This window comes from Lynx canadensis, chromosome D2 (genome assembly GCF_007474595.2).
Source record: "Lynx canadensis isolate LIC74 chromosome D2, mLynCan4.pri.v2, whole genome shotgun sequence".
NCBI lineage: Eukaryota > Metazoa > Chordata > Mammalia > Carnivora > Felidae > Lynx > Lynx canadensis.
Genome location: NC_044313.2, coordinates 4,549,037 through 4,568,728, shown reverse-complemented (window position 1 = coordinate 4,568,728; position 19,692 = coordinate 4,549,037). Strand labels below are relative to the sequence as shown.

The following is a 19,692-nucleotide window of genomic DNA, read 5'->3' as shown; positions in this document are numbered from 1 at the left end:
CCTCCCTCCTTTGGCAAAGCGTAGAGTTGGTTGCTGCTGAGCTGTGAGCAGTGGCCGGGCCAGTGGTGGCCGGGCACGCTCGAGGGCACGGGCGCTCTGGGTCTCCCCGCAGATGCAGTACACGTTCATCTACCAAGCCTTACTGGAGTACTACCTCTACGGGGACACTGAGCTGGATGTGTCCTCTCTGGAAAACCACCTGCAGACGCTGCACGGCACCGCCACCCACTTTGACAAGATCGGGCTGGAGGAGGAGTTCAGGGTACGTGCGAAGGCGGGCAGCCGGCCAAAGGAGTCCCCTTTCAATCACCCACCCCCCTCTGGCCCGAGCCCGGAACAAGCAGGGTGGCCCTCCCGCCCGTGACGCAGAGGGAAGAATTCTTGGGGGCTTTCAGAGCTGAGCAGGGGCCCGTGTGGGGGAGCGCGTCACGCATGGGCTCTCATTTCCCAACATTCGGGAAGCGTCCGGGGTCAGAGACGGGCCATTGTTGTGGGTCAGCAGGCACCCTTGACAGGGGTGCAGTTCCGGGGTTGAGGGAGTCGCGCGGGAGAGTCCGTGTTGCAGCTGTGACCCCGTGTCCTCCTTGACTGCAGAAACTGACAAATGTCCGGATCATGAAGGAGGACATGAGGACGGGCAACCTGCCGGCCAACATGAAGAAGGCCAGAGTCATCCAGATCATTCCGTGTAAGGCAGCCCTGGGGCCGCCCCGTGGGATTGAAACCCCAAGGCAGGACGGGATTGGGGCTGGCACGCTGGGAGAATTCTTTGACTGCCCGCCTCTGTAAGCCAGGATCCAAGGGCAGGACAGCCCCCGGGCCTGGGGTTAAGGGCTCCTGGGGGGCTATGTCAAGGGTAGGTGAGAGAACACCCACCTGTGAAGCAGTGAGCGACCCAGACAGTCCTGTGTGTCAGGCGGGCAGCACGTGATACGAGATGTAGGTGGCAAGACAGGGGGAGGACTTCCTGGAAGCGGAGAGATTTGCTCTGGTCGTGACTCTGGGGCTGAATGGTTCTCATCTCATCCAGTAGTCCCCTAAGCCTGTATATGGAGGAGGGGGCCCTGCTCCAGGCCAGGGGACCTGAAAGGCCTTGGAATGGGCAGGGATGGAGTTGGGACCCTGGCCTGCCCCGAGGTCCCAGGTAAGGGGAGAAAGAGGAAGGGGTGCCAATGTTTGTTGAGTGCAGGCAAAGAAACAGACTCCTCAGAGATCAGAGGGACCACAGGAAAGGAAGGAAGAGGGTGAAGAGAGAGAGAGCACCTCACTGCAGATGTGGACTCAGGGTTCCTGACATGCTTTAGTGGTTGCTGAGAATCAGAAGTGCGTGAAGGCTGGGGCGCCAGGGTGGTTCAGTCGGTTAAGCATCCGGCTTCGGCTCAGGTCGTGACGTCACGGTCCGTGGGTTTGAGCCCTGCGTCGGGCTCTATGCTGACAGCTCGGAGCCTGGAGCCTGCTTCGGATTCTGTGCCTCCCTCTCTCTCTCTGCCCCTCCCTCGCTCATGCTTTGTCTCTCTCTCCCTCTCTCTCTCAAAAATAAACAGTAAAAAAAAAGTTAGAAAAAAAAAGTGCATGAATGCTGGGTGAAGCCTGCTTCGGCCTGAGACACTGGCTTCTGTGCGGCTGTAGCCATAATTCCAGGTCACCTGTCAGGCCACATTCGTTTTACTCCTAAAATGCAGTATTTTTAATGCTCATATTTTGGTATGGATTACATCAATTCATGGCACACGAAAATGATAACTGGGGTAATTTCAGAGCTTTCCTACCAAAACACAATTTCCTGGGCCAATTTAATTAACCTACTTTATAAAGTAAACCTTCCAGGGACTTGACTCGACTTCGCGATTTTATTAACAAGTTTTGTGTTTTGGAAGCTTGTAGTCACAGAGTGAGCTTTGCAAGGCAGGGCAGTGTTTGTGCTGTGACTGAGGGATCATACTGCTTTGCAGATGACTTCAATCGGGTGATCCTTTCCATGAAAAGGGGTCAAGAATACACAGACTACATCAACGCCTCCTTTATCGACGTAAGTATAGCGGCCCCGGCTGTGCTTTGCAAAGATGACTGTGACCTTCATCCGTGATCACAGACTCTTCATTAACTCATTTTCACGATCAGGAAGGAGTCCTGAAATCCCAACCGTTTCGTTAGCAGAATTACTTGCTTCTAAAAAACAAAAAACAAAAAACACGAACAATGAACTTTGGAAACAGAGGTAACAGGTGCACTGCTAAGGAATTTGCTTTATGAGGCACGGCGCTTTTTCTTTGACGTCTCTAATACGCACCAGGGTCACACGGGCCCTTGCACGGCTGGCTGTCCTGCAGTCTCTGTGCCCTCCTGTCCATTCCGCGTGGACGGAGCGGTTGTGCGCTCCGGGCTGACCGTCATCGCCTGTCTCCACGCACGGTGCGCCGAGCTGAGAAATGGTTGGGGAAGGACGCTGCGGCCACATCTGCGTTAGCACGTCCGTTTGCAGATGAGAAAACGTTGCCAGAGGTCACCTGGGCCGCATGGAGGAACTGGATTTGAATCCACTTCCTCTAAGCCCGCCTCCAGTCTGCCACCATGATGCTAACTGAGCTGAAACACAGCAACACACGAGAACAGAGTCACCGGTGCTCTCTCAGGTGGCCGGGGCCAGCGTGGCTCATGCCACCAGCGCTGAGGCGACCCCTGGCGCTGCAGAGGAGGTGGCTGGGTCGTAGAGGGAATGGGCATCTCGGGCTGTCGCTGCGTGCAGGTGGTTTGCTGGGGCCCAGCCCGGCCCTGGAAGCCGGAGAACATTTTCCCTGGCCGGGCCCTGGCCTCTCCTGCACCCCGCTGTCCATGGTGGAGCCAGGAGGAAAGGGAGTCAGACTCTAATCTCTGTTCCCCCTTTGAAGGGCTACCGACAGAAGGACTATTTCATCGCCACCCAGGGGCCCCTGGCGCACACGGTGGAGGACTTCTGGCGGATGGTCTGGGAGTGGAAGTGCCACACGGTCGTGATGCTGACGGAGGTCCAGGAGCGAGAGCAGGTCAGGGACGCCCGCCGCCCTGCCCCCTGTGGGGGCCTCCCGAGAACCCACAGGGCCCCTGGCGGCCCCCCGCCACCCACAGGTCCCACCCCGTGGCAGCCGTCAGCTGCTGAGGCCACAGGGACTGGGGAGGGAGCCAGGCTGGAGACGAAAGAGGCTCCCCTCTTGCTCAGCCATGACCGCCCATTGGCTTTCGCTCTTAGCCGGCATTTCATGTAACTTGTCTTAACTGTCTTCGAGACATAAGGACGTAGGCGTTGGTATGTGTGTGCCTTACAGGTGTTGTCCTGGGTGGGCCGAACGACTCAAATGCTTCCCTTTCCCCAGAGACCTGTCCAGGGCCTTCTCGTGTCTTTTATTGAATGACACAGTAAATACTCGTGAACCCACCGTCCGACTGAAAAGCCAAACCTTACCAGTGATGTACATCTACCTGTACGTTACCCAAGGTAGAGCCGCTACCCTGAATCTGTGTTTCCTTTGCTTTCTTGGAAACAGCACATTGATGCACAATTCACATACTATTCAGTTCATCCTTTTAAAGGGTAGAGCTCGGTGATATTTTTTAAATTTTATTTATTTATTTTGAGGGAAAGAGAGCGTGTGTGCACGAGCTGGGGAGGGGCAGAAAGAGAGGGAGAGAGAGAGAGAGAGAACCTTAAGCGACTGTGCACTGTCAGCTCAGAGCCCGACTTGGGGGTCAAACTCTCGAACCATGAGAACCATGACCTCAGCCGAAATCAAGAGTCAGATATTTAACCAACCGAGCCACCCAGGCACCTTGCAGTTTTTAATATACTCACAGCGTTGTGCAACATCACCACTATTTAATTCTAGATCGTTTTTGTCACCCCCAGAGGAAACCCCACACCCAAGAACAGCCACTCCCCATTCCTTCTTCTTCTAGCTTCTGCAGCCACCATGAATTTGCCACTTCTGGACATTTCATGAAGATGAGTTCCTACAACATGTCTTGTGTGATCGAGTTCTTTCACTTAGTGTAATGTCTTCAAGGTTTAACCATGTTGTATCAGGAATAAGCTCTTTTTTTCTTGACAAATAATATTCCCTTGTAAGGACAGGCCACACTTTGTGTATCCGTTCGTCAGCTGGCGGACATTTGGGTTGTTTCCACTCTTGGGCTGTTACGCATTATGGTGGGAACATTCATGTTCAGGTTCTGACACGGACCTGTGTTTTCACTTCTCTTGGGGAGACGCCTAGGGGCCGAACTACCGGGCCGTATCATAACTCTGTCGTGCAGACTCATACAGCTTAACATTTTGGAGAACTGCAGACTGCCTTGCACGGCAGCTGCCCCAGTTTGAACACCCGCCGGGAGTGGACAAGGGCTACAGTGACTCCTCATTCTACCAACATTTATTGTCACTGGTCTTTTTAAAGCCATCCTAGTGGATGTGTTCTTTGCTTTTTCCAGAAATCTTTTCAGATCATATACGTGTGTGTCTGAAGCAACTACTGCTTTTGAACTTCATACAAAGGGTATCATTACAGTGCGTGTTCTGCCAGGACTTGCTCCTTCCGCTCAGAATGATGCTTTTGACACTTTCCTACCCTGATGCGTATCGCTGTGGTTCATTCATCGTGATTCTATTTTGTTCCGCTATACAAACTGGACATCCTAAACCCACTTCTCTATCCCTTCTCCCGCTATGGGAATTAGGATGATGCCACGTTATTGTTTTACACATGGTGCTACCTACCGGTACATTCTCCTTCGTGTCTCATGCTGCACAAGGAAGAGCTGACTCCAGAGGGACATTACGCCACGTTGGAGAGCGTGTGACAGTTTGGGTTTCCAAGATACTTCCTCACTGCTTTGCCAAGTGGTTCCGTTTCCCAAAGCGGACACTGGAGGTGTGTGAGAGAGATATTCGATCGACGCCCCTAGTACCGTCGGGCATCCTCATTTTTGTTGATTGAATACGAGTACCTGTCATCCCTTTGTAGCTTTGATTGGCATCTCTCTGATTCCTGTGAGGTCAAGCCTCGCTTCATATATGTATAGATGGATGTTTTCCTCTGTGCAAGACGCCTGGCCATGCCTTTCTCCCGTTTTGCTAGTGAGTTGTTGACTCTTTTTATCTTGACTTACAAGAATTCTTTACGTGTTCTTGATACTCACCTTCGGCGGGTTTTACGTACCGCAGATGTCTTGTCCCAGTTGATGGCATGTCTTTTCACTCTTTTGAGAATGTTTGTTGATGGAGTGAAGTTCACTGTGTTGCCATCTGATGTTGCAATCTTCGCGCCGTGGATGGTTAGCTCTGTCGGGGTCTTGCTTAACGAGTCCTTCTGCGCACCTCACAATGGAAAGACATTTTCTCCTAAGGCCTTCACGGTTTTGATTTTAACTTTAAGTATTAACCCATCTGGGTTTATTTTTATGAAGACTCAAACCTACTGCATACGGTAGTGTAGGTTGTGCACTGCCCAACTCCAGGAGGGCTGGACAGTTCATATCAAGCTTGGTAGGTTGTGAGTCAGGGACCCAGGGCTTTTCCTGCATGGAAAACCAATTTTTCCAACTCCATTTGTAGAATAATCTTTTCTTTCCATCATGTCCCGTATCTGAGTTGCAAATACATGCATGTCTGTTTCTGGATTCCCTTGGTCAATGGGTATTAACGGGCGTTCATATTCGTATTCATATGTGACTTACTTGGTCAGATGAAGTACGTTAAATGGTTTGAGAGTGATTCTGCCTCATATCCTCAAACTGCTAACAGCAAGTTATTTGCTATGAGACTTAACATGTTATTTTTTACCCCAAGGATAAATGCTACCAGTATTGGCCAACAGAGGGCTCAGTGACTCACGGCGAAATAACAATCGAAATAAAAAGCGACACGCTTTCCGAAGCCATCAGCATACGGGACTTCCTGGTCACTTTCAATCAGGTATTGTTGCCAGAGTGCGTCCAACCCTTGTAGACAGAATGCACCGCAGCATCCCTCAGGGTCTGCTGGTGATGGTACCAGAATGTCCTGCTCCTTCCACCTCCTCTAACTGGTACCTTAGGATGCACATTCAGTGCGGTGAGTAGGGAGCCATGTTACAAAGGGGCAGGTCTCCTACAACGTTCGCACCCTCGGGGTCACCTGCCTCCTTGCCGCACGAGATGGTGGAGCAGAGTGGCCGACTCCTAGAGGCGTCACACGGCCACCACCTCCGCCTTCGGGAGAAATGGCAGTGGCGGGGGCGCAGGAGGAGGAAAGGCCGTGGATCAAGCCACAGAGGCCTGTCCAGGCTTGTTCAGAGCCCCTAGGACAGGAGGGGTCCTGGCTTCTTAAGAAAGAGATGATCGTGTTGTCTCCCGCAAAGTCGCCAGGGATCCCATAAAGGTATCTGGCGGGCCCTGGCGAGGGGCTCCAGGGAACATCCTCTGGATGTCTTGCCCCCACTCGGAAGGAAATACTGGCATCCCTGCCCTTTAGGGTGCACGCAGCCCACAGACCGCCTGGTCAGGCCCCCCAGGCCCGCCAGGCGGGGACCGTGCTGGCCTTCGGAGGCCCCAGGAGGGGCCCAAGCCTTGGCGCGGGTCCCCGGGAGGACGGGTGGGCCCGGGTCCCGCTCCTGGGTGGTCAGGGTCGTGTGGCCAGGCGGCACTGAACGCCCTTCCCCGCCCGCAGCCCCTGGCCCGCCAGGAGGAGCAGACCCGACTGGTGCGCCAGTTCCACTTCCACGGTTGGCCCGAGGTCGGGATCCCGGCGGAGGGCAAAGGCATGCTCGACCTCATCGCGGCCGTGCAGAAGCAGCAGCAACAGACCGGCAACCACCCCATCACTGTGCACTGCAGGTGGGCGCCCCCTGCAGGCGGGGCCGAGCCAGACCCTACGCCCGCTTAACCGCTCCCAACGGCGTCATTGCCCTGGACTGTAGTTTTCACCTTCCCCGTACACAGAGAGCGTCACAGGGATGCGGAAAGGTCATCTGCTGTACCCGCAGGATGCATTTGGGGGGAGGAGTCAGTGAACCCGCTCAAACACACGTTTCCGTCTGCCTTTTAAGTCCTCAAAAACCCCTCCAGGCACAGCTCTGACAGACCCACTTCCTGAGCCTCGCCTGCCGGCCTTCCTTTTGAAAGCTGGTTCTGGCTGATGTGCCCGCCCCTCCCTGTCCTCTCCTCTGGGCTTGGGGAGCCAAGTCCGCACTGCAGCACACCCTCGAGGCAGGAAGGTTTCCTTGAGCCACTCGAGGATGTCCGGGCTGGGATCGCTGCCCAAGGCCTGCAGCCCCACCCCAGCCCCGCTCCCAAGGCAGGCACAAGGGAGGCCAAAGGAAACGTGGCCGGGGGTGCCCCTGGAGACAGCTGGGCGCCCCACCAAGGCCCTTGATTAGCAGCATCACAAGTGTGGAAAGGTGAATCTGGCCCAACCTAAAGACGTGCCGGCTCACCCTCCTTCTGTGCTGACCCACTTCTGGTTATGCCAGAGCCCCTCCCCGTGCCAGCAGCGGGGGCGGGGGGGGGGGTGGGTTGGCCACCAAAGCAAATCTCTTCCTCGCAGGAGTTTGGGGTGCTTTCCTTGTCAGGGGTGCTAATTTGCTTCTGAAGCTGCCCTTCTATTTATTTTTCCACACGCGGCTTCCGTTTTGCGTGGCTGCCGCTTGCCCCACCCCACCCATCCCTTGTAGCCACCAGAGCCTGGGCCTCGCTTGGGGGGATTGGAACCCTCTGCCTGGGACGGGCCTGGGTGCGCTTCTGGCCTGGCCAGCAGGTGGAGCACACGCCCCGGGTTTCAGTTCCTGTGGGCTTTGTAGAAGTCGTTTAGAATAAACTGGAAACGGGGGCGCCTGGGTGGCGCAGTCGGTTAAGCGTCCGACTTCAGCCAGGTCGCGATCTCGCGGTCCGGGAGTTCGAGCCCCACGTCGGGCTCTGGGCTGACGGCTCAGAGCCTGGAGCCTGTTTCCGATTCTGTGTCTCCCTCTCTCTCTGCCCCTCCCCCGTTCATGCTCTGTCTCTCTCTGTCCCCAAAATAAATAAGCGTTGAAAAAAAAAATTAAAAAAAAAAGAATAAACTGGAAACGAGTGCCCGCCTCCCCAGACCCGGACTGAGTGTAGGACACCAGGGACGCAAAGACGAACGAATCCCACAAGGGCAGATGTGGGGACAGGTCACTGAAATGGGACGGGAGCCTGAGAATCAGCCCACCCGGGGTGGGGCGGGGTGGGGGTGCCTCTGGGGCCTGGAGGGCTCTCTGGGGGGAGCCAGCTGAGCCCGCCCACTTTGGGCCTGGCCTCTTGTCTATCCTAAGGCTGCCTGGGCTCTGCTCTTGTGGGGTTTATCCAGTTTATCAAGAAAATGACCGTCTTAAGTGGAGTGGACCCAGATCTTCCTTCATCGCTGGGAAGTGTCCCTTATCTAACCGTCCCTGGCAGGGGACGCCCTCTGTCTCAACATCACACCTTGTGAGCCACCGCCTCTCAGAAGGCGGGTCCCTCGCACAGAAGGAGAATCCAGGCCGAGTTACCTCTGCCCAGACCTGAAGCAGGAGGGTTCGCATTTCTGACAAGTTCCCCGGCAGCGTTGATGCTGCTGGTCCCGGGGACCACACCCGGAGAACCCCCCGCCTACACGAGTCGCAGCTTGAAAGCTTGTGCCGGGTCTTGATCCCGCTCATGAGCCACCTGTCTGCTGTACCTGGGCGAGTGCTTTAGGAATGTCACGTTTGCGGACTCTCGCTCCACGCAGATGATCTTTAGAAATCCAGACCTGGCTGATTTCGGGGGCGACTGCTTCTGTGCTGACGTGCGGGGGTGGGCTGCAGGCTGTCCGCGCCTCGTCCCCACGGGCAAGCCCCATCGTCTCCCTTAAGCACTTTTCCTCCACAGTGCTGGAGCCGGGCGAACAGGTACATTCATCGCGCTCAGCAACATTCTGGAACGAGTGAAAGCCGAGGGCCTTTTAGACGTATTCCAAGCTGTGAAGAGTTTACGACTTCAGAGACCGCATATGGTGCAAACCCTGGTAAGAAACTGAGTGGCGAGGGTGTTTCCGGAAGGGCCGAGAATTGTCTGTGCTGAGTGTGGGGAGAGGGAGGAGAGCGAGCTTCTCGGGGAACGGAACTCAGGGCATTCTCCCCGGTGAAGCTCCACGGACCCTCTCCTTCCCTTGAGTCTGGCTGGGGACGGTCCCCTGGGCAGGACGCTGGAGGAGGGGTGCAGCCATGACTTCAGACTTTAAGACCCCTTGGACAGAGGCACTGAATACACCAGCTTTCTGTGTCACGGTGACTATTCCGCCAGATTCTAGGGCCATCCTCTTTCATTCTGTGACAAAAACACACGCTTCCTGGTTTGCAGAAGACATGCTTCCTCAACAAGTAATCATTTGGCCCCAGTAAGTGCAATTTCAAGAAATGTTCTCACGCGTCCTTTTTCTCAAGTCTTCCTATTTGTAGATGTGCCCTCCTTGCCCGCTCCTTCTGTATACTCACAGGGTCCCCAGGCAAGCAGGCCGTCACATGGGCCCCTCCAGCACATTCCCGTCGCAGGGACAGCTCAGCCGCTAGGATCGCCTGAGCAGAACGGGGTTCGCCTCGCGCCCCCAGGCTGGGCGAGAGCGCGGGTCTCACCCTGAGGGCACACCAGCCTGGCCTGGAGAGTGTTCACAGTCCTGCTCCGTTGCCAGGCTGCCCTCACACTTGCTGGGGGTGGGCGCCAGGCTGGCATCGGCGTATCTCTGGCCCTCCCAGGTGGTCCCGAAGTGAATACAGTTTCAAGAGCCACTCTCAGTAAAGGAAAACTGGTGTGCCTACCAGCCCCCCACCCTCCTCGCCCCCACGCCCCTCTTCGGGCCATGACTGGGGCAGAAACCTGAGGCTCCCCTGCTTTCCCTAGAGCCCTGGTCCCAGCGCGGACCGTCCTTGCTAGGGCTCTGGAAGATGCTAGAGGCATCTTCTAAAGGTTATGCCTGCCTACTGACGGCTGATACCTCCTACAGGCATCATGAACTTGAATGACTTTGGGCATGGGAAAAACAGAAGCAGACCACTCCGCGGAAGATTTTCTAGATGAAAATAATAATGATAACAGGAATACCTTCAAAAAGAAACTCAGAGTTTTTTTTTTTTAATTTTTAATGTTTATTTTTGAGAGAGAGACAGAATGTGGGTGGAGGAGGGGCAGAGAGGGAGGGAGACACAGAATCTGAAGCAGGCTCCAGGCTCTGAGCTGTCGGCACAGAGTGGGGCTCGAACTCACTGACTGCAAGATGATGACCTGAGCCGAAGTTGGGATACCTAACCAACTGAGCCACCCAGGCATCCCAAGAAATTCAGTTTTTAACTATGAGCCATACTCTTTCAGTTTCTTTCCTGTTTTTTGAGTCCACTCCCGGCTTCCCCAGGCAGAGCGAATAGCTTTAGTCCTGTCTCGCCCTCAGTTTAGTATAAAAGCTAAGTCATGGCGTCCCTTTGTTGCTTGGGCTTTGGGCGGTCATCCCAACATCATGGCAGGACGTGCTTGGACAAGCTCCTTCCACTTTCCGGACTTTAGTTCCCTATCTGTGGAAAATGGGGCGACAGCACCTGCCTTCAGTCGGCGTGCAGATTTGTTTTGTGTCTGTACCTCAGGGGCTCCGTGAGTGCCTGACCCAGGGAGGCTCCCAGCGATTGTAGCAAAGAACATTTCTTATCCGACTCAGCATGCAAACACCTCCTTGTTTGTTTTTAATGTTTATTGATTTTTGAAAGAAACAGAATGCAAGCGGGTTAGGGGCAGAGAGAGAGGGAAACACAGAATCCGAAGCAGGCTCCAGGCTCTGAGCTGTCAGCACAGAGCCCGACACGGGGCTCGAACTCATCAACAGTTTGATGCAGGGCTCGAACTCATGAAACGTGAGATCATGACCTGAGCTGAAGTTGGATGCTCAACTAACTCACAATTTGTGAGGAGCGTGAGAGTCAAATGATGCACAGGAGTGTTTTAATAAGTCAGATGCCTTAGATAGAAGGCGATGTTTTTTGAATTCTAAAATTTATATAAAACAGTGTCCCTTTTTGGAGTAAATTGAGGCTTAAAAATACCCTAGATTTTCATCTTTTTTAACTTTCATAGGTTACTTCTTTGTTACATTATGAAGTTTATTTGAAGTTAAATATTCTGGTTTTTTTTTAAATTTTTATTTCAAAAATAGTTGTTTTCCAGTTTTTTAATGTTTATTTATTAGTTTTTGAGAGAGAGAGAGAAAGAGAGAGCACAAGCAGGGTAGGGGCAGAGAGAGAGGGAGACACAGAATCCGAAGCAGCTCCAGGCTCCGAGCTGTCAGCACAGAGCGCGACGTGGGGCTTGAACTCCTGAAATGTGAGATCGAGACCTGAGCCGAAGTCAGACGCTTAACCGAGCCTCCCAGGTGCCCCTGTTTTCCATTTTAAGTATGAAAACTGAAGACCTTTTACTCAGACTCTCCTCAAATACGCTAAGTTGAAACTAATCGTTGACATTTTTTTATGTTACAAAAACAGTTTTACCTGGAAACGTCTCTGTGTAACCAGTATGAGACTAGTCAGACATTTTTTTTTTTTTTGGCTTCTTTTTATGAGTTTCTCCTAATTGAATTAATGGAATTTAAAAAATCATTTTAATATTTTCTTGTTTTTTTTTTCAGGAACAGTATGAATTCTGCTACAAAGTGGTACAAGATTTTATTGATATATTTTCTGATTATGCTAATTTCAAATGAAATTCCTGCCTTAAAATATTTTTTAATTTAATGGTCAGTATATTTTATAAAGATCATGTTAATTTATTTCATAGTTGACATTAATACCCGTCCTAATTTCTTTGTATATATTTTGTTACGCTTTAAAGGCCACTGCTATAAAGTTATTAAATCTTAAATACCCCATTTAAGAACGGGAATAATGTATGAAGGTCAAGTAATATCCCGTAAAATGCATTTCTGCTAATATCGGTAAATATTCTAATTTTGCGTTAGATTCATCATATCCTATAATTTCACACGTTCAGCACGTCTAAATGTTAAAAATCTTAATATGCAATGTGTGCTTGACGCAGGAGAGTAAACACAGAGCCCGCTGTTAAGAAAGCGGTCGAGGACTCAAAAATCAGTTGAAAATTCCCTGTCCAGACACTGATTTTTACAGGCCTGCGCAGTGGCATTTTGCGAGAGGTAAAATTTTCGTGGAGATACACCGTAAGTAGGAGATCCTGTGAAGTCCTCAGTCTCAACTCATGTGGTTTACCTTTACATTTTAAAGATCAAGGGCGTCACAGCCCGCGTGCAGGTATAAAATGCATGAGCACAGTTGGTGACCATATAGTGATACACGTGCGTTTACTCAAGGCTGGGTCCGTGCTGTCTGGGCCGGAAGTGGGGAGATGTCAGTGCTGGTGGCATGGTCACCCGTGGCCTTGGGTACGGCAAAATCAGCTATCAGGCTGCGTTCCCACGTGGCCACTTGCTGTCCGTCTGAGTGTTTGGCTCAGAGGAGTCTCTGAGAATCAAACCAACTGCATTTCTCACTCTTGCCTCTGGTCTCGAGCTACCTAGAGGCTCAACACAAACCACTTCCTAATCCTAACGTGCGGATAGAGCCAAACGTCTGACTCACGCAGATGCCAAGAGCACACGCTTGGGGAGACCACCACAAGCACTGATGCTTTCAACTTTCTGAGAAGCATTTTGGGTTGTTTTGTTTTTTTTTAAATTCTTGTACACGCTAAGATTGTTTGTAAGAAAAGAAATCTTAAAATCTAGATTTATACAGTTTTTTTTAAAGTCCCCCTCCTCAATATTTAAATAAAAGACACAGAGAGAGAAATCCTTAATCTAAAGGCTAACTTATTTTTGAATGGAAATACTACTGAGACCTTTGACACTGGATAATAATAATCTCACTGCCAGACTGGATTGGCTTATGGGGCGACAAAAGGGAGAAGGTTGAATGTAGAAAAGTTTAATTTAATGACGGTGATCTTTCTGTGGCCATTAGGTAGCAGATGAGCATATGAGCACAATATATATGTATATAAAAATATAAAAAAATAAAGACACCTGCTCTAACATACTAAAAGCACTTAAGATGTGCATTTGGGGTACAGTTTTTTTTTTTTGCTTTTAAAAAGAAATATAAAGGCCTTATTTGACATTTCCACTGAGAAGTGACTGCACCTTCCTATTGCACTGTTCATCCCGTGTCCGTTTCTGGTGTGCACAACGTGATCCCAGGGTTTCTTGCATACTAACGATAGCCTCACGGTGATCAAGTCTCCGTGGCTCCTCTGAGCTCCACTCCATGGCAGAAGGGGTGCCAGCCGGAAGGGCGAGAGCACAACCTTGTGACCGATGCCGCCGCCGCCAGCCGCATCCCTGGGCACACGCAGTGCCGAATACATCCCTCCGTCCTTCCCGGGACCGTGAGGATATGTTTGGGTCGAAGAGGAAAATGGAGGCAGCTCTGCTAGATGCACCAGCTGGTCCCATATGTTTTCATTGTCAGAATCCCCGCCCCCCCCCCCCCAAAGCCTTTCTGTGACTGAAGGAGAAGAGAGAGAACCAAGCTTTTCATTTGGCACCAAACCCTAGAAACCGAGCTGGCTACGTCGTGATGAAAGTGATTTGTAATGTACCCGAGGGTTCAGGGTCAAAGTCAAGGGAATGGACTCGGGTCTAATTTAGGAGCCCTCATGAGAAGCTGTCGGGCCCTTCAGTGGTCTACCTGGCATCTCTTGTGTGGCGATTCAGGTCGAACTTACCAGGGGTGCCCTCGGGAAAGTGCCCCGTTTGTGCGTTGTTCTGTCTCCCTGGGCCCGCCGCAGGCATCCTGGCACCCGCTTTGGTCCTTCCGCCTCTGGAAACAAGGCAGAAGCTGCGACCCCTAGGGCACAGGACCCCTGTCCCCAGTCGAGGGCAGTACTTGCCTTTCTAGGGGCCTGGGAATTGCAGCCTCCTGGCCTCTGCCCAGGCCCCCCCGACCCACCCAGTCCAAACAGTCCCTTTGGGGACGCGCTACCCTCTCTGTGCAACTGGGAAAGCTGACCTCTCCTTCCCCCTCTGTCAAAGAAGGTCCACGGACATGACAGCGCCCCGCTGACGGGGCTGACGAGGCCATTCTTACCTTCACGTTTTTGTGTGTCGCATGAGGCTGCATCCAAATGCCAAATAGCGATTAGGAGCCTACCGTTCTGATCGACAAGCTGTACGGTCACTGTGTGACTCACTCTACTGTTTCTCTCCATGTGCTAGACGAATGAAGAATGCATACCAGTGTTTTGAAAGGTATTTTTATGTGTTTTTAAAAACTTTTTTAAATGAGCCTGACACGTCTGTTTCAGCATTCGAAGACATGCCCATGTGATTTTTAAGATGTGTGGTTCCTGATACTTTTGTTTAACTAAATCGTGTTTAATTTATGTGCAATCTTTATAATATACATCTGTAGTCCCCGTTTCAACTATCATAGTTTCTTTTATTACATCTGTAATTTGATCTTGCTCTGATTATAATGCCAGTGAATGTTGCTGAATTCTTTGTATATGCAAATTGCAAGATCTAAAACAGTCTGATGCAAGGATAAATCTTTACTTTGACTTCCAGCCTGCGTCTCGTTCTTCCGTGAAATCTCTTCGTTGTATTCCTGTGCTTTACGTCCTTTTAGACAAGACATTCATTAGGAGGTAGACATTGATTCATGTAGACCATTAATTTAGGACTTCCAAAATGTAGCTCCGCCCTGGCTTGGATACAGCCCCGACCGTGGGCACAGTGGCCGGCCGGGGGGTGGCCCCAGCTCCCCGCTGCTCCTCAGTAGGCGTGAGCTGTGCGTGCAGCACTAACAACTCGCCCTTCTGGGAGCCCGTGCTCCTCCTGGAGTCCAGACAGGGATCTCAGCTCTGAGCGGTGGTTTCTTGGAGTCCCCAAGGAAGATGACAGACCGCGTCAAGTCTGCGGCCAGGCGGAGTCACAAAGTCCTTCCGACACTGATTTCCCTCCTAAAATCGGAAACCCCGTCAGGCCTCCCTTCGCACATCTGCGTGTCTCTGCTCACCCCCCAACTCTGCCTCTGTGCTCCTTCCACCTCCACCCCCTTTCCGGACCCACCCGCGAGATATTTCAGGCCTCACGTGGAGTGTAAACACACGCTTGTTATTAGTGGTTGTATTTATTTAATACATTTTATGAGGCTTGTTGTATTTGTTAAAATGGATGATTTCGTAACCTTTTATTCTCCTCTCCCTCCTCCCTCTGAAAAATGTCACCTGCTGTGAAATGCCACATGCTCGTACGGGCTGCTTAATTACTGGCGGTTCCTTATGGGTCTGTCTGTCTGTCTGCATGCCCCTTAGCAGTGCTAAGTACAGCAGGACCCTTCCCCTGGGGAGAGGGGAACCGCAGACAGGAGAGAGCAGACAGGGGAGGAGGGATGGAAGAAAGGAGGTTTGGGGGAGGGTGGGGGGCTCAAAGATGGGCATCAACCAGCCAACCAGGGACTGGGTGGCTCAGCCAACCTGCCGGAGCCCACAGCCTCAGGAAGGGAAGACGCGCCAGGCCTGCCGTAGAGGAGCCCCCCCCCCCCAGTCAAACGGAAACATTTCCAACAAGACACCAGGTGCGAGCGACCTCGGACCAACAGGCGGGTTGAGCGACCACCGAGGCAGGTTAGCACCTCCCTGGGCCTGAATGGTGTGGGTCAGGGATGCTCCTGTTAGCAGCGGAGGGCTCAACGGCGAGCTACATCTGAATGTTAGAGACATCAATACATGGAAACTTGGCGTCTTTGCCGTGACGACATATACGCCACCAGCGTGCCGTTGTGTGAATTGCCTGTTTGCCCGAAGGTCCGTCTCAGCATCCGGGCGAGTCGGCACTTGAACTCCTTCCTCCTCCGGTCTCCGAGGGCTGCTTGGCCCTCTCCAAACCTAACGAGCTCTGGTGGCCGTTCCTCCACGGTGGGCATCGGCTCACGGCGTCCCCGCGTCATTTTCCAAGGAAAACGCTTGCACACGTGCGCGTTTCAGCTGCAAAGCGCTTGTCCGGGAGAGCTTCCTGGAAGTGGAGCTTCTGGGGCGAAGGGCAAATGCATGTGCAGTAGAAATAGGAATTGCCAATTCGCCACCGCCGAGAAGTGCCCCAGCGCCTCACCGCCCACGGTGCAGGGGGTGCCCGTTTCCCGACACGCCACTAACCCTGGGTGTTAGCAGATCCCTTTCATTTGTGCAAAACTGAGAGGCCAAAAAAAAAAAAAATACGTCATCTCAATTTGCATCTCCCTAACTTCTAGTGGGTTGAGCATCTCTTCACGCTTTTTTTTTTTTTTTCCAACGTTTATTTATTTTTTTTGGGACAGAGAGAGACAGAGCATGAACGGGGGAGGGTCTTCACGCTTTTAGTATTTGTATTTCATCTGCGAATCACCAGTTCATATTTTTTATCCATTTTCCAAGTTGTGTCATTTGGCTTTTCCTCATTGGTTTATTTCCTCAATCTGTTGTTGATTCCTCGGTGATTCTTTTTTTTATTTAAAATTTTTTTTTTTTTTTCAACGTTTATTTATTTTTGGGACAGAGAGAGACAGAGCATGAACGGGGGAGGGGCAGAGAGAGAGGGAGACACAGAACCGGAAACAGGCTCCAGGCTCTGAGCCATCAGCCCAGAGCCCGACGCGGGGCTCGAACTCACGGACCGCAAGATCGTGACCTGGCTGAAGTCGGACGCTTAACCGACTGCGCCACCCAGGCGCCCCTCGGTGATTCTTTTTATAGCACGGACACTAACCCTTTGTTATTCTTACTACAAATATTTCCCTTCCATGCTTGATAAAAAATTGTCAGTGCTGGCTGTTAAAGCCCCTTGTCCAGGAAGTTTTGGGGCTCACCAGCTTCTAGATTGGGTTGATGAGCACAAGGCGGGGCTGCCCACAGCAGGGCCCTCTGTGGCTCTTGCGTGGCGATACCCAATAAACGGATCAAATCGAGCCTTCATTCCTGGGACCCAGGAATGTAGACACAAGGAGGGCCTTCATGGGAACAAGTATGGGCATCTTGTTCCTTTGTAAACAGCAACATTCATGCAATCCCAATTTACAGATTGTTGAATGCTCTGTGCCAGCATGGCCCTCCGTGCTGGTGGCACCAAGAGGGGGAAGGCTGGGACCATGTCCTGGAGGCACGTCGGGGGCCTGGGCCATCTGCGTAGCACTGGAATCGGGGTCCCGGGAACTGCGGCAGGAATACCAGATCTGTTTCCTAGAAGATGACTCCAGCAGCTCATCTAGAGGAAGCTTCTAGAAAGCCCAGCAAAACCTGGGATCCCAGCCACATATCTTAAATCATTTTTAGTGAAGAGGGAGAATTTATGGAGTTGACATTTGCGAAGGAATCTTTCCACGACAACCCCGGATGCCTGGGCCAGGTGAGGGGCCAGGCAGTGACGGCCTAGATTCCGTCCTGATCTGTGTGTAGGATTGAGGGAGGCCTTCCCTCCCTTCCTTCCTCAGCCCCTCCACGTGGTGATGGATTCCAGACACACCCAGACACCTGACTTTACCTCCCGACAGAAAACCTCCTCCCGGGGACAATCCCACTCACCCCAGGCCCCTATCTCCAAGACCTGCCCACACATTCTCTCCCAGGATCCGAGACCTATTTGGGCAGCCAGATAAGAGACTGAGCAACCTCAGCCTTCCTGGCCATCTCTGGTGGCCCTGGGTCAAGTCCTTGTCCCCGGACACAACTCGTGCCCAGACTGAGCAGATATATGACTAGGGTTTCCAGGAGTCCCCTCCCCCTACACGTGAGGGCCGCTCCCAGAGTTAACGTGATGGCTCACGGGCCAGGAGGAAAACGGTCCCTTCACGTCAGACCTGTAGAGATGGAGACAGTCTGGAAGAGCTGGCCTTCTGACTCAGCCCCGGTCTACTGCTCCCCCCTCTTGGCTCCTGAGTTTGGTTTTGTTTTTGTTTTTCCTTTCCTCCCTTTAATAAAAATCCCCTGGGTCTTAAAATTTCATTTCAAGGACACCCGGCTGGGTACCTCCTCTGCCTGGGGTCACTACTGACACGCGGCGATGGTAAATACCCGGGCTGCCCTTCACGGAAGGCCACAGCTTAGTCCTGGGACAGGAGGCCCGCTCTCAGTCAGTGTTCCAGTTTCCACAGAACGGCGTGCCACAAGTTAGCACAGGATGACTCCAGAGCAAGAAACGGGAGCCCAACCCGGCCTGGGAAAGGGGGTGACCCAGGCTTCTTTGAGGGACCACAGCTGAGCTCAGGACTGGAGGAAATCGTTTGTGAGGCAGGAAGGAGGTGGGGACAGGTGGTGTGTGTGTGTGTGTGTGTGCACATGCACGTGTAGCATGTGGTTGTGGGAGTGTGTGTAGGAGGGTGTATGTGTGGAAGGGTCTTGCCTAAGGAAGTCAAAAGCTGGCTGGTACAAAACTCGAGTAAAGGAGGTCAAAGAGCGGCGTACCTGGGAGGTTCAGTCGGTTAAGCGTCCGACTTTTTTTTTTATTATTGTGTATTTATTTTGAAAGAGAGACAGCAGGGGTGGGGCAGAGAGAGAGACCCAGAATCTGAAGCAGCTGAAGTCCGATGCCTGACGGAGCCACCCAGGTGCCCCAAGCACCTGATGGATTTCAGCTCAGGTCACATCTCAGTTCGTGAGCTCAAGCCTCCCATCGGGCTCCACGCTGACAGTGTGGAGTCTGCTTGAGATTCTCTCCCCCCCCACCCTGCCCAGCCCTCCTCTGCCTGTGCTCTCTCTCTCAAAATAAATTTAAAAACCTAAAAGAAAGGCAAAGAGAGATTGGCAGGCAGATCACGCAGAAGCTTGGAGGCAAAAAAAAAAAAAAAAAAGTAAAAGTAGTTTCTGTTCATTGAGAACTTTCTGTCAGATGGATGTTACTTATTTGGAATCCGAGGCCCAGAGAAGTTACCAAACCACACAGCCAGTAGGTATTTATTTCTTGCAACCCTGTTTTCAAACAGAGTTGGCCTAGCTGGTTAATGTCTGTCTGATGCTTAAATGCTAAGCGAAACCTGTGTCCTGCGGACATGTTTAATCAAACACTTGTTTGAATGAGCTTTTCTAACGCAGCATTTACGGTAAAATGAAAACCACCCTTACTGTGCTCTTAAAATACTGTACCCTTACGAAGGTGAGGAAATCTGATATATTGCAGTGAGGTTTTTGGTTAGAATTGAACCCTAAAGGGGTTTTTAATTAACCAGTATATTCCATTCCCCAGGCATATGGCTAATTGAAATTTTTCTACGTGCGAGGTTCATAATTACTACGAAATCTGAAGTGTCGGCAGAACAACTTAATCATAGGAAAATCCTATTATTTTACATTTCCTTGTGTTTTGCTACCTAAATGACACATTTATGACTCGCACCTTCAAAAAAAAGTGCTTTTTCTAAAAAAAAAAAAAAAAAGAGCCGCCCTTCCTAAACTACTCTCCCTTCTTCTGCTCCCCGAGATCCCACCCCTTACTGGCCCAGTTCAACCATCACCTGTTCTGTGGACTCTCGGATGTCCCCCCCACCCCTGCTCCAACCTACCGCCCTCCCCAGGCTGTCACTCTTCCGTGCGATTTTAGACAACACTGTTCAGAGTGTTCTTACAGCAGCCACAATGGCAAAGGCAACTCCCAGTGACCCAGAGACACGCCTAGATTCATGCATT

At 51.8% G+C, this 19,692-nt stretch overlaps 1 protein-coding gene across 4 annotated transcripts in view; it reads left to right on the top strand.

Moving 5' to 3' along the window:
* Positions 1 to 14,604, top strand: part of PTPRE (protein tyrosine phosphatase receptor type E) — a 44,985-nt gene extending 30,381 nt beyond the window's left edge. For all 4 annotated transcript variants that reach the window (XM_030334467.1, XM_030334466.1, XM_030334465.1 and 1 more), the window contains 8 exons: positions 113 to 262; positions 595 to 688; positions 1,953 to 2,029; positions 2,889 to 3,023; positions 5,819 to 5,944; positions 6,677 to 6,843; positions 8,878 to 9,013; positions 11,654 to 14,604. In XM_030334467.1, coding sequence (XP_030190327.1) covers positions 113 to 262; positions 595 to 688; positions 1,953 to 2,029; positions 2,889 to 3,023; positions 5,819 to 5,944; positions 6,677 to 6,843; positions 8,878 to 9,013; positions 11,654 to 11,728 — 960 coding nt within the window. In that variant the 3' untranslated portion in view covers positions 11,729 to 14,604. The remainder of the gene's footprint in view (positions 1 to 112; positions 263 to 594; positions 689 to 1,952; positions 2,030 to 2,888; positions 3,024 to 5,818; positions 5,945 to 6,676; positions 6,844 to 8,877; positions 9,014 to 11,653) is intronic.
* The last annotated feature ends 5,088 nt before the right edge of the window (positions 14,605 to 19,692 follow it).